Source organism: Fundulus heteroclitus, chromosome 4 (genome assembly GCF_011125445.2).
Source record: "Fundulus heteroclitus isolate FHET01 chromosome 4, MU-UCD_Fhet_4.1, whole genome shotgun sequence".
Taxonomy (NCBI): domain Eukaryota; kingdom Metazoa; phylum Chordata; class Actinopteri; order Cyprinodontiformes; family Fundulidae; genus Fundulus; species Fundulus heteroclitus.
In genome coordinates this window covers 33,507,437-33,520,699 of record NC_046364.1, presented here as the reverse complement: position 1 = coordinate 33,520,699, position 13,263 = coordinate 33,507,437, and the positions used below count along the sequence as shown (strand labels likewise).

The following is a 13,263-nucleotide window of genomic DNA, read 5'->3' as shown; positions in this document are numbered from 1 at the left end:
TAGTGGAGGAGTTATCAACGTTTTTTTTAATAAGTGTCCAAATTTAGATGCTTGATATAAATACTGTACGTGTCCTTGGAGCAGATACTGAAGGCCCAATGCACAGTGCTGTGAAAAGACGTTTGCCCCCAGGCAGATCTAGACTGTTCTGTTGTCATACTTAAATGTTTCTGCCCATGTAATGTTATAATGAGTAAATACAAAAACAGTTCTGAAACGAGGAGCTTATTTATTGAGGAAAACGGCTGGATCACATGTGGAAATATGATTGCAATCAGTGGCAGAGTTCCAAGCTGAAAACCACTGCTGATGAGCTCAGTTATGGTGGCAGTAGTGTGATGATCTGGGACTGCTATGTTGCTTTAGCATGTGTACGACATGCCATTACTGATGGAACCATACATTCTGGTCTAGAAAAGCCTAAAGGGATTCACCTCTAAATAGCCAAAAAGGTTTGTTTTTGTTTCACAGCACTGCACTGTGTAGAGCTGGATTAACATTGATCAAATTTATAAAAGAAAGGGTTGTATGAGATTAGAGAGAGTGGACCTGAAAATGTAACAAAACCTACATTAGCGGTAAAATGCTTTGCTGATGGGGACAGAATCCACGTTTTCATGAGATACATGCAATAATTCCAAAGATAAATGAGCCACAATGCAATGAAAACTAACCGTGCATCTATTCATTTCCTGCTTCACTTCCCAATGAAACTGCTGGATGGATCTACATTTAGCGCTATCCTGGGGGAATCACAAGATTCCTCTGCGTTGAACAAGCTGCCGAGTTGCTCCAATCAGAGAATCAAATTAGCGTCACAGCAGGTTTCCATTGACTGGCCACATAGATCCACATTTGCTGGTTGCTGAAAAGGATTAAGCGGCTACGCGGAGCACTCACCAACCACCTTCAACGCCGCCCGTCACTCAGCGTCTTTTGAATGTGAGCCAAGACCGCTCTGTGATGACACTCTGCAGGTTGACAAACAGATTACCATGTTAAGCAACATGTTCTAAATGTGTCTCAAGAAACCCAGTTGCAACACACACATTATCTTTTTACACAAACTCCCACGCTAATACGATCATCCTTAATTCACTCTGTAGGTGTTCAGATAGGCCAACTCAAACTGATTTAATGTTTTTCCTCTGTTAAGTAAAAAGTGCTATTATAACCATTCTTATTTGCTGGATGAGAAAATTGATTAACGTGATCATTTATACAGATGCACCTCGATAAATTGGAACATCACCCACAAGTTAAATAATTTTAGGAACTCCATCTGGAAAGTGAAACATCTATTACATCAGGAGAGATATGTTTAAGTGGTTATGTTGATTTCGATTATCGGGACTTAAAGCTAATGAAATCCCAAAAATAAGTCTTTTAGAAAATTAGAATATTACTTAAGATGAACAAAAAAGATTTTAATTTTAGAAATGTAGGCCTACTGATAATCCTGTCCATTTACTGTACAGTATAGGTATGCTATACTTAGGTGGATCTCATTCCTCATAATAACTGCATCAATACAGTCTGATATGAAGCTAATAAGCCTGTGGCACCGTAGAGGTATTAAAAAAAGCCCTTGTAAATCTTCTTAAAACTCCTGAATGGGCTTTGCTACACAATCCACTCCAGGCTGCAGTTATTCCTCTTGCTTTTTTTAAACCCATGTGGGCTATTCCACTTAACTTCCATTAGTTTACTGCACTTTGCAAACAAACAGCGTCTTTAGTGCGGACCTCTTGTGGCTCACCCGCCCTGTACAGGGTGTCAAGTCAGCAGTTTTTTTTGTTGTTGTTTTTTTCTGAGAAACAAAATTCTGAAATCTCATTAACAGAAAGCCATAATGAATATAACTAGCACAAACAAACACTTGCATTTTACCATCCGCTGTGTAATGAATCACTATGATATGCGAGTTTTACTTTCTTATCAGAGGTTTGAGAGAAATTAATGTTTCAATAATATTGAAATGAACCTATATTTCAATCTTTGTACTGCATTCGACTTTGGAATTACCATAATTAAAGTATACTTGTCTAACTGGTAAAAGTACAGGATTTGGTAAATATCTTGGCGCAAATACAGTGCAATAACAAGCTGCAGGCATAAACATACTGGTGGAATAAAATGTGTGGATGCTTCACATTCGATCCATTATGGCCGTGCTCATTACATAAAGCAGCCATGGAACAGCGGCAAATCTGTAGCTGCAAGGTCAGCGCTTCGATTCCCATCCATCCACATGTCATCATGTGCTCTTGGCCAAGACAATGAACCCACATTTACTTCAAAATGTCCACAGTTGTGTGTGACTGTAAAGCAAAAAAAGGGGCTGAATATGAAGAAAGCAAATAAATGACAGGAAACGTTGCAGATGCTTTGTGTGTGTATGTGATCAGGTAGCTATAAAAAAACAACTCAGACCATGTACTTTTGGATTTCATAAACCATGTGGAGTCATCTTATGACAAAATAACCTTTGTAAAGGTTAGAAAACAGCTAGTTACAGGAAAAGCGTGATGCATCTTCCCTAGTTCTCTTAAAGAGCTGCACTATTAGCCTTTGTCACCTAAGACCTTTATCTTAGAAATGAAATGCTACACACGCCGATTTCTTGAGCTTTCTTCTGTCATGGCCACGTTGTTGCTGCATGTTCTCCTGATTCAAGCCCTGCTTCTGTAAACAGAGGAGCGGTGTCAGAAGAGAAATCAATTCAAGGACATGTCCTCAGGCAGGCTCACAATGGCGCCGGCTGCAGCCCACTGCAGAGATCTGCTTCAGGAATGGCGGCCAAGCGCAGGTCTATAAAAGTGGGATACCCGACTGACCCCTTACTGAGACAACCCGGGAATACTCACAGAAAGTAAGAACAAATATTTCTTACACGTCTGAGTGGTTGTGAGCTTAAGAAACAGAAGGATTGCTTTCCATCACAAAAAGCTTTTATTAAGCATTTATTTAACAAAATATGGAGTTACATTACAAGCTAAACGTAAACACGACAGTCTCAGCAGTACGTGCAAATATGGAGAAATCTCACAGAGGGTAAGGAAACAAAACTCACATAGATGTTAAAAAAAATTGTTTTTAACGAGTTAATACAAAATCAGGAAGATCAGAAAAAAAAACACAGTCATGAAATTATGTTAAATTAAACTTAATGAGAGACAAGGACAGTACAATGTGCCAAAAGCTGAAAAATATTTTCAAGGAGAAACTTTCAGAGAGAAAAACACCCTTTCCTTTCTCTAACGGCATTAGACCTGCTTTGACTGCTCAGTTTTAGCTACATTCATAAGTCATTCATGCAAAAAGCTAAAAGCACCGAAGTGCATGTTATAATGCCTATTTAGCCTTGATATATCCATATCTCCTGTCAAGATCTCATACGTTCTCCTATCGTTCCTCACTTGCCTCCACCTTCACATACATATCTCTCACTTAGTGAGCAGTGCACAACCAAACAATGCGTACATGCCTTTTTTTCCCCAAGCGTGCTACTCATGTTCTGGCTAATATCAGAGTAACAATCCAGCAAATCCAACCAATATCCAAAATTCCTGCAAGACTAAACCCGATAACATGTCGAGTTTCTAAAATTAGCCTTATGTTAATTGACTCTGAGAACTTCTTATAATTTTGCAGTGTCAAATGACTAAACCGTTTAAACCGGTTAGGATTTAGATTGCTTGAAAACACACGCAACACAGAACACCAACTGGAAGACATTCAGCATGAAATACTGACACGTTTACTTACACATTAACATAACTGTGCGCGCTGATGCAAATGGTGACGCTCACACACAGGTGAAAGGCTAATGAGATCACAGGCTCTTTGTTGACTTTATGATTGGGAAGCACCTACAACAATGACGCCAAGCTAAAATCGAGTTGTACACATGTATTTCAATTTAGCAACAAGTGTAAGGAGAATGTGATAAGTCGTTGGAAGTTAAGAAACCTCACCAGATTTTTCTAACATAGAAAACTAAGCCAGGGGGTGGAGAAATCTTCAATATAATAATCTAAAGTTTGGCCAGCAGATGATGGACAACTTATAAAATAGCCAATTCTTTAATAAAGTAGCTATATCACGGTGTAGTATGACTAGACCTTTTATATCTACAGCAATTCAAACAAGCTGTGACGATTACAGCTATGTACATAGAAAGAAAGAAAAAGATGTGCGGCAACAAATGTCACTGAATCTCTCTTATGCCTCATCAGAATCAATTATCAGACCCAACCGTGGTGCTGACATGTTTCAGAACTGAAGACAAACACCGCTGATGGAGTCATAGTGGGAACGGCTCCAAAACCAAACTAAGTGGTTACAGGCTTTAGCCTCCATCCACACTCTGGGCTTTTCCGGTGGAAAGTTTTCCTCCCGGGCCATGGGGATGTAAACAAAAACCAAGGTGATGTTCAGAGTACACTCAGAGGACTGGAATTAAAAGCACGGTATATGTTCCTCCCCTTCTTCCTGTTGTTTCAAGCATTATCATTCCACAGGAAGGAGCAAAGTGGGTCTCTGAACTCAAGTTTATTTACAAGTCTGTTTCACTATAAACATTGAGCGCATACTCTGCACGGGAAAACCAAGTTAGATTTAGATGATAAATATATATTTGGGACCAATTTTTGTCTAAAAAAAAATTGTGGCATATATGAGATAATTTGGTGACTACAGTATGACAGAGATGCAGTGAGACAGGCTGCAGAAGAAAAAGAAAAGGTCGAATGTATTTTGGTCATTCCTGGGAAGTGGAAGGACACCATTACTGGAAAGGGTCGAGTACCTTTACAGCAGCAGAAACTGTTTAAAGCAGTCATCTGTAGGAGCTACTTTGTCTACAGACAAAACTGCTCGGTGGAAAAAACGCAAACAGTGCAATCAAGAATCTAAAATATATCCATCTGTGAATGTACAATAATACACTTTTGTTTGAATGCAAAAATAATTACAATAAATAGCATCTGTTCCTTTATCACCGCTGACCTGAAGAGGAGGAAGTACATAAATAAAGTGAGGTAAACCTAACTGTTTAAACAGCCTCTGCATATATTTCCCTTATAGGAACAACAACGATGTTAGAGGAGTTCATTCGGTGGAAGCAACAAATCCAAAGATGGAGTGTCAGAAGTGGTTCCCTTTCTGTAAAAACACAACCCTAATTATACAGGGTTGACAGAAATACACTTTCATGTTTTTTTTTCTATGAGAATATGAAAAAAAAAAAAAAAAAACAATGCTGTAGATTTAAGAACATAAAAGCAGATTTTAACCAAGTATGTCACCCCTACCCAGCCAGCTTTCATATGTGGGGCTCATAAAAGTAGCAAAATGAGTTGATAACAGATCCCAATTGGGATTGTCTGAAGGTTTGATGTCCTAGATGCGTTACTAAATCTGACCCTATTTTCTTAACACCCATTTAAAACACAGCAAACACCGTCATATGGTGCCCTATTAGTATTGCAGATTGGTTTTGTACAGTTAACCCGAATGGGTTCCAAAAAAGAAACCAATGGCAAACTAAGGCCCACTTAGAACTAGTGTATTGCTATAATGGCATCATTTATTTATCTGAAAAATAAAGGTCTCGTTAAAAAAAAGTGCTTTAATGTAATAACAATAAACTGGTGCTGTTTGCAAAACCCCAAAACCGACGGTAGAGTTGCCATTGTTACTTTGGCTGTTCGAGCTACACAGCCAAAATTCACAAAATAGTGGGCTAAAACTTTAAGTCCTTAGTTACTAAACCATCCTGAGCTAGATCCATAGAAGGCCCGCATACAAATGCTGGCTGGCCACATCACTTTACAACGAAGAGACTTTTCCCCCAGATATTTAGAATATTGCACAAAAATAATGTATAACCTTTTTAAATACAATAAGGCATTTTTTATATTATCTCATATGAAATTATATACTTATTTAGTATATAAAATAACCCTTTTATATTAATATCTATTATATTTATATAATCTATGTTATATTATTTATTTTAGATTTCTGTTTCAGCAGATGTGTGCATGTTTCCCCCCCCCCCCAAGACTGAAGAAAATCACTGGGGGGACTCTGGACCCAGACAAGCAGCAATGCTTTCTGTTTACCATTAAATCAATGTGCATGCTAAACAAAACGATAAATCTAAGCGATAGTAGCCTACGCCATCAGCTAAATGCTACAGCCTCTTGGCGACAGTAGTAAAGCCTGAAGCTGGCTTTTTCAGTAGCATATTACACAGTTTTGACATGGCCTCCCAAAGGGTACCAAGCTTCATCGAGCCCTGACGTCAAGGCAAAAAAAAAAAAAAAAAAAAAAAAAAAAAAGCAAAGAAAATAAGCAAGGAAAAAAAATATCAGACCGCATCCCCTCTCCTCCACTCCTGTGGGGACCCTGTCATGCTCTTTCTGTCGATGTAGTACTATCACAACAGGGCAGCTGTTTGGAAAATAGCATGGGTCATTTTGTTCTGTCGCAACATGCGAGTGCCTGATCATGACAGAAGAAATGAGTCCAAATATTTAACAGGCTACAGCCGTACAGTAAGGTCTACCCGGACATCATTACGCGCAGAGAACGCACTAGTTAGGTGCACGGAATTGGAGCCCAGTGCTCAGATAAAGTGAATCCAACCATTTTCCCATTCCCGAGGTGGCGACATCTTTAAGCGGTGGCGACGCACCTTGTAGTTGTTCCCGCTGTTATTGTCCCAGAATTCCTGCCCGCCGACACAGTATTTAATGGCGAACTGCAAGGTGCCCCCGTTGTCTAGGTAGGTGGGCATGACAATCTTGAAGCTGAACTTGTCAGTGACACCGTCGCTCGAGTTTGGAACGTAGGTGGCCAAGCTCTCCATGAAGGTTATCCAGTTGTTCAGGGAATAGCGCAACGCCACGCTCTTCTCGAAGGCCAGATTCAAGACGCGCACGAAGCCAGAGAGGGTGAAGTCGTCCGTCTGCACGGTCTCCAGCAGCACCTTCACCTCTCTGACTTTCTGCTCGAACTCGGGTAACGTGCCCGGGTTTGTGAACTGCAACTCCATAAACACGGACTGCGAGGGAGCCCGGGGGAACTTTGTGTTCAGGTGATGGGGCGTCCCCTTGTGCAGTTTCGCCAAAATGCGCTCAGGCACCTCCGGGTCGTCGGCATCGTCGAAGTGCTTGACAGAAATAAGCTCCAAGCCCAGGGAGTCGGCGAAGCGGACCTTTTTCTGGCTGCTCGGACTCCTGCTGCGTGCGATCTCCAACTTTGCTCTCTCCGTAGGTGTCGGGAGCGATTTGCACCTCCGGCGGAGATTCGGGCTCTGCGGGGTCTTGAGCAAAATCTCCCTGCCCCGTGGTCTCTCGTCCACCACCGGGCTCTCCATGGGTTCGCAGGAGCCGTTCATCACGTCATACTCTTCGCCGTCCTCCAGCCTCGGGTTGGCCGCAGTCAGGCTCCCAAAGAGCCCGGCGATGCAGCTGTAGTTCCTCGGCAGGCAGTTCTTCGGGGGCAGCATTGCCGCGGCTGGGACGCGCTCACTGGGGCTTTGCTTCAGCGCCACAGTGACCTGCACTGCAGATTAGGACCGAGCTGGTCGTGATGAGATACACCCGAGGAGTCAAGACATGAAGTGCTCAGGGTTGCGGCGCGCCCCCCTCCAGGATAGGTGCTCCTGTTGCGTCAGAAGCCGACACGCCGCAGCCCCGGACCAATTAACGGGCAGGTTGTTGTTGTTGTTGTTCGGCAGCTGAGGCTGGGCTGCGGCTGCAGAGAATAGCCATTTGAACGCACATCTGCTCTGTCAAAAACAAGCAAACGCGCACACACACGGAAAGAGAATAAGAGTGGACAACAATGTGGAGAAGTGAGCGTGCGTCTCTTTCGGAGCCGCTTTGCACGGGGCCTGCGTATGACGTCTTACGGCAGCGTACGTGCAGAAGTTCACGTTTCGACTGACCAAAATGGTTTCCTCCTGCTGCAGCATAAACCTGTTAACTTCCTCTTTCGCACTTCGTCATTATAAAAATATATCCACACCCCACTCCACGAATAAAGGCATGCAATGCAAACATAAGAATCGCATGCAAGGAGCCGTTTTAATTGATAGTTTGACGCATGCGTAAATCCAGAGTCGTTTAAAAAAAAAAAAAACACATCGGGGTATCTAAATTTAATGAACCTGCCTTCATTCACATTCACATGCCTTCGGTGTGGTCTTACAGCGTAATTTTATACTGTCGCTGCTGAGGTTTCCTGCATCGGAAGCTGCTCTCGACGTCACGCCCTCCCCGTCACCACGACGACGTTGCCGCTGCGCTCTGAAGGCATTCACAACTTCCTCCTCTGCTCTTCGGGAGTAAACACGACGCACGACAGCATGTTACTCTGACAGGTTGGTGGGGATGACTCATTCAAAGTGGGTCCGGGTAGTTTTTAGCGTTCTTATTTTGTGTGACCTGACCTAAACTACATGATTTTATATTTAATATTCCTCATATCGACTCCTAGGACCCACAGCAAGTCAACTATGACATGGAGAAGCAACAAGAAGACGACCAGGCAGCGATGAGCAGAGAAACCAGGGTCTCAGACCTTCATGAAACACCAGAGAGGAAACATACCGACGTCCTCCTGGATTTTAGTGAGGAGAGCTTCATGGGAGAGCAGCAACCATATGAGTCTCATTGTTACTCTGGATGGGAACATGCTGTAAGTTATCTTCTCTCAGCCTCCGTATACCCTACTGACAATTAGACTGTTTTATTCTGTCTTACATATTCATAAAGATGCATCAAAGATACATTTTGATGAACATATCTACTGGAGAGAGCCCCCCTCCAACCCTGCACAGACAATCATGCATAATGGATGGATGGATGGAAAAGATAACCTGAGTATAAATTAACCTTAATTTTTAAATTGTTTTCATTTACTGAGGGAAATCAGCCTTTCAACTAGAAATGCCCCCCCATTATGAAGCACTTTTTTTGTTCATTTTGCTTGTTACAGCCAGGCGTGACTTCTAGAGTTGCACCGATACCGATACCAGTATCGGCCGGAGCACCGATACCGTGCTAACATGGTGGTATCGGTATCGGCGAGTACCAACAAATAGGTCACAGATACCATTTTGATGTTTGTATATCACTTGAATACAGCCTTCTCTCTCCCGGCACTCATTAGTTCTACTGGATTCACTTTGTATTAGTCTTTTTCCTGCTTTAATAAGGTAGCAGCTTGTCAAAGCCATGATAGCAATTATTTTACATCCAAGTAGTATGCAGTTCTTCATATATACACACACACACACATTTCAAAGTAATGGTATCGGTATGGTATCGGCCGATACTGCACAGCCAGCCAGGCATCGGTTATCGGTATCGGGGCCAAAAAAATGGTATCGGCACAACACTAGTAACTTCACAGCAAGCTCCTATATAAAGATAAAATATGAAACAGAGTCACTGAAAGAGACAAAACAAAAACACTATTTCTAAGGCTCTGGGACTCCATCAAACCTCAGTGAGAGCTGTTTCCACAAATGGAAGAGACAGTGGTGAACCTTTCCAGACTTGATTATGAAAATTAATTCAACTTCACACAGGCGGTCACAAATGTACCGCAGATCTTACTCTCCCAAGTTGTTACTGATCATGATTCAATAATACGAAAGAGACAGTGCAAAAATGGCATAAATAGGGGAGTTTCAATGCCAACATGGTGGCTGTACAAAAACAAAACAAAAACAAATATTAGTCCAAATGCATTTGCCAAAAAAAAAAAAAAAAAAAACTTACTTGGAAAAATATTCTGTGGAGTAATGAGAAAAAAGCCGAATTCTGCAAATTGAATCTTCACCTGAAACGTCTTTTTATTTACACTGATTATCCTTCATATTAAAATTAGTTTGATCATATGAAACTTCCTGCCGAAAAAGGTCTCAGCTATCAGGTGATACGGTTTCCATGAAAGCATTACTCAGGTCACTGGGACTAGTCAAAGTAAAAACTCACATGAATGGCTGAATGCAAGTTTTTGCAGCAAAACGTTGTTCAAAACATTACGCTGCCTACACATACTTGGTTTGTTCGTAAGTTTGCAAATTTGCTCGTGTTTTTCATAACTAACACATCAGTTGTTCCCAAATATGTCCCATCCACCAACAGGTGCAATGAAAAAAAGACCATCTGTGTTATTCACCTTATCTGTCAGTGGTCATAATGTTTTGCCAGCTTGGCGTACAAATCTTGTCGAAGTTTGCCAAAAAGAGGCCCATATTTTACCCCATTGCCAAGTCCACATCCTTTATGACAACTCCGACTACAGATCTTACTTTTTTTTCTCCGCTGCTGTGCAGAGAAACAATGTTCAGTCATTTCTTTGATTTTATATTTCTTTCCAGCCTGATACATGCTGGCTCTCTTTCAGAGCCTCAAAATGAGTTAGAATTCAGACTTTAAATGTGTTCTTTACAAATTAAAGAATGAGTCAGATCAATTACACTACCTCTAGCTAAAGAGCTTGCAACACATATTTTCTGCACCTTTACATGTTTTAGCCTTAAAGAAAAAAAGATTCTGAATATGTCAAAAAATAAATTGACAGGTCAGATCCCAAAGAAAAGTGCAAATCAGTATCGGCCGGTAGGAGTCTGATCACTTAAAGAGATAATTGACATTGATATTTCCACTTCATGTTACCCACTAATTGTTCACCCACTATAATTAGGCTCACATCTTCTTGGCACACATATATAAATAAATTAAGTACAAATGTATTTAATTAATTGAATAAAAATAGGAGAGATTATTGTAACGTTTTTGTCACACATATATAATTGCAATCTCTTTAGCACACATCATTTTGAGTAAACATGTTGAAAAAGTAATTGAGCATTGCTTGCTTCAAATAAAAACTGACTTTTACATCTCTTTAAAAGACATACATATATTTAAGCTATAAGTCAGACCAGTTTAGAAGTGTTTATTACGAAATGTTTATTAAATTAGGGGGTAATTACAGGAAAATATTCAAATGACCAGTACACTTAAGAGTTATTTTGCAGCATTTTTATTGCTTTGTTTTATGTTTTACACTTAATTTCCATCAGCCTGAGTAGTTCATTTTGTGTTTTATTTCTTGACGTACAAACGCTATTGCTACATTTAAATCTGTTTTGACACCAGGTTCAGGGTTGGGCCAGAGTCTCTCCAATGAGCTGCATAACGATGAATCAGAAGAGCCAGGGCAAAGCAAAGCAGAAGGAGGCTGCCAACCCAGCGTCCTCTAAAGCAGGCAGACCAGCCAGCCTGGAGGAGCAGCGCTGTAAGTCCCGGGCAGGCCTGTTTGACGTTAGGGATGCCGGATCATCGAACCACCAGCTAGGAACATGGGTTCCAACCGAATGGCCTGTCCACAGTGCAACTCAGAATTACTTGCCAGGTTCCTTCCTCGATGGGAAGACAGAGAAGAAACGGATGCCACCAGGAACAACTTTGACGCCTCGCCATCTTTCCTCACCATCCTCTCTGTTAGAGAGTGGCACCCTGAAAGCTCAGAAGCACAATATTAAGCGTGACGTCACAGTGGTCCCCATCAGGAACATCAGATTTCTACCTCCTATCAATTTACGACAGACAAAGCCTAGGGTCAAGACCCGTGTCTGCAGGGGCAAGAAGACCCCAGATGAAAATACCCTCTACAAGCTCGAGAACATAATCAGAGAAAGCAGGACGCGGCTGGACATCGAGGCTCACGCCGACCTTCCCGTTGACTCCACAGCCACCACTTACAGGCAGCAGGCATGCCAGCGAAGCCCCCATTTGTTCCCTGCTGTTTGTATTTCTGTTCCCGACACGGAGCATCCCACAAGGCCCCGCATCCCACTGGGCAAGAACATATCACGAGCCATGGTGCAACACCTGGCGCCCACCAGGTGCCTGTTCACCTGAGGATCAGAACTGTGTGCAATTCAGCTTTATCGGGCTTTTGCATCATCATTGATAACGTTCACTCAAATAAATATCCTCGGTGGTTATACAGCTAAATGAATGCAAAGGTTGAGTGTTTTGTTATCTCACAATAGTCCGTCTTTTATTCCCTCTGATGGCTCCACGCTGACCGTTCCTGTTGGTTTTAATGGCTTTTGTGTGTACTGCAATTACATTTCATACCCATTAAGGTGCGCGCAATAAGACACCACCAGTATCTGGTAAGCGGAACACAGGCTGTCTTCATTTAGATGCTGTACCTCACTTTCCCAATGCAGAATTCAAAATTGTGTTGGGAGTTGAAGATTAGCTGTGAATTAGCTGATCTGCAGATTAAGGTTAATGATGAAACGTGATTTTAAGCAGAGAGGAAACATTGCGTCAGTTTATTGCTTACAATTTGGAAAGCACAAAACAAAAAGGTCCTTTGCGCTAAAGTTTGAGCCTCTCAAGACAAATTCTCAGTTTCAGCAACCTATTCGGTCAATATCTGAAAAAATGTTTTAGGATTAAATAGGTCATACTTACCAAAGTTTTGTTAACTTTTTTTGCAAGAATTAACATGTAGCTCCTTGGGAGCAGTCTATCTATTAACATTTTCCGTAGTGTCTATTGTAAGCAATCATTTTAATTTGACAGCAGTAAAATGGTCTAAATAGCTGAGAGCCGTCAGTGAAAACTGTTAAACTGGGAAGAGTTTAAAGAAATGTTGCAGATTTTGGCAATAATGCTTTCCAGAATGAATGGTATGATCCATGTATATATTATTAAAATAACAAATCTAAGAAACAAAAGTTTGCAAACTAACTTAATAAGATAAGCAGTGTGCCCATGTGGAACAAAAATAATTTAAAGAACACTTTGCAAACTGAATGGCTAGGAATAGATGGTTAAGTTTTCCTTTGTGATCCCCATAATTTTACATAAACATAAAAAAAAATAGTATTTTGCAAAATGAAATGAAAAAAAAAAAAAAAACACCAAAGAACTTCAATAAAAAAGGACAGGTACTTAAACTGTCCACACCACATCCCTTGGTCCGAGCTTTATTTTTCCCTAACCTCTTCCCATAAGTGCTTAAATAGCTGTTGTTGTTACCTAGCAACAATGTACAGAGACCCAATGAAAAAAGTGTGGCTGGGTTCCTGATTCAGAGCCTGTGTCTGCTTAAATTTATATCATTGTTAATGTTTCGGTATGAAAGGTTTCGTTGTACATCTTCAGCTCATTAATGGAGCCCAGGCCATGCTGGTCCTCTAACACCAGCTAT

General features: G+C 41.2%; 2 protein-coding genes across 2 annotated transcripts; one reads left to right on the top strand and one right to left on the bottom strand.

Moving 5' to 3' along the window:
• Positions 1 to 2,929: 2,929 nt before the first annotated feature.
• Positions 2,930 to 8,151, bottom strand: LOC105919740 (protein phosphatase 1 regulatory subunit 3E). Its single transcript, XM_021312067.2, has one exon. It carries the CDS (start codon positions 7,517 to 7,519, stop codon positions 6,635 to 6,637), a length of 885 nt encoding a protein of 294 aa, XP_021167742.2. The 5' UTR covers positions 7,520 to 8,151; the 3' UTR covers positions 2,930 to 6,634.
• On the top strand, positions 6,730 to 12,953 carry si:ch73-103b9.2 (uncharacterized protein LOC100150067 homolog). The gene is made up of 4 exons (XM_021312065.2): positions 6,730 to 6,793; positions 8,226 to 8,395; positions 8,512 to 8,712; positions 11,190 to 12,953. The coding sequence occupies exons 3-4, from the start codon at positions 8,536 to 8,538 to the stop codon at positions 11,952 to 11,954; spliced, it is 942 nt and encodes a 313-aa protein (XP_021167740.2). The 5' UTR covers positions 6,730 to 6,793; positions 8,226 to 8,395; positions 8,512 to 8,535; the 3' UTR covers positions 11,955 to 12,953.
• Positions 12,954 to 13,263: the final 310 nt, after the last annotated feature.

What these genes read in the sequence shown, in the direction of transcription:
- LOC105919740 (XM_021312067.2), bottom strand. Translation starts at nt 7,519, where the DNA reads ATGCTGCCCCCGAAGAACTGCCTGCCGAGGAACTACAGCTGCATCGCC.
- si:ch73-103b9.2 (XM_021312065.2), top strand. Translation starts at nt 8,536, where the DNA reads ATGGAGAAGCAACAAGAAGACGACCAGGCAGCGATGAGCAGAGAAACC. An exon ending in ACTCTGGATGGGAACATGCT is followed by an intron (nt 8,713 to 11,189) that starts GTAAGTTATCTT and finishes TTTTGACACCAG; the next exon opens with GTTCAGGGTTGGGCCAGAGT.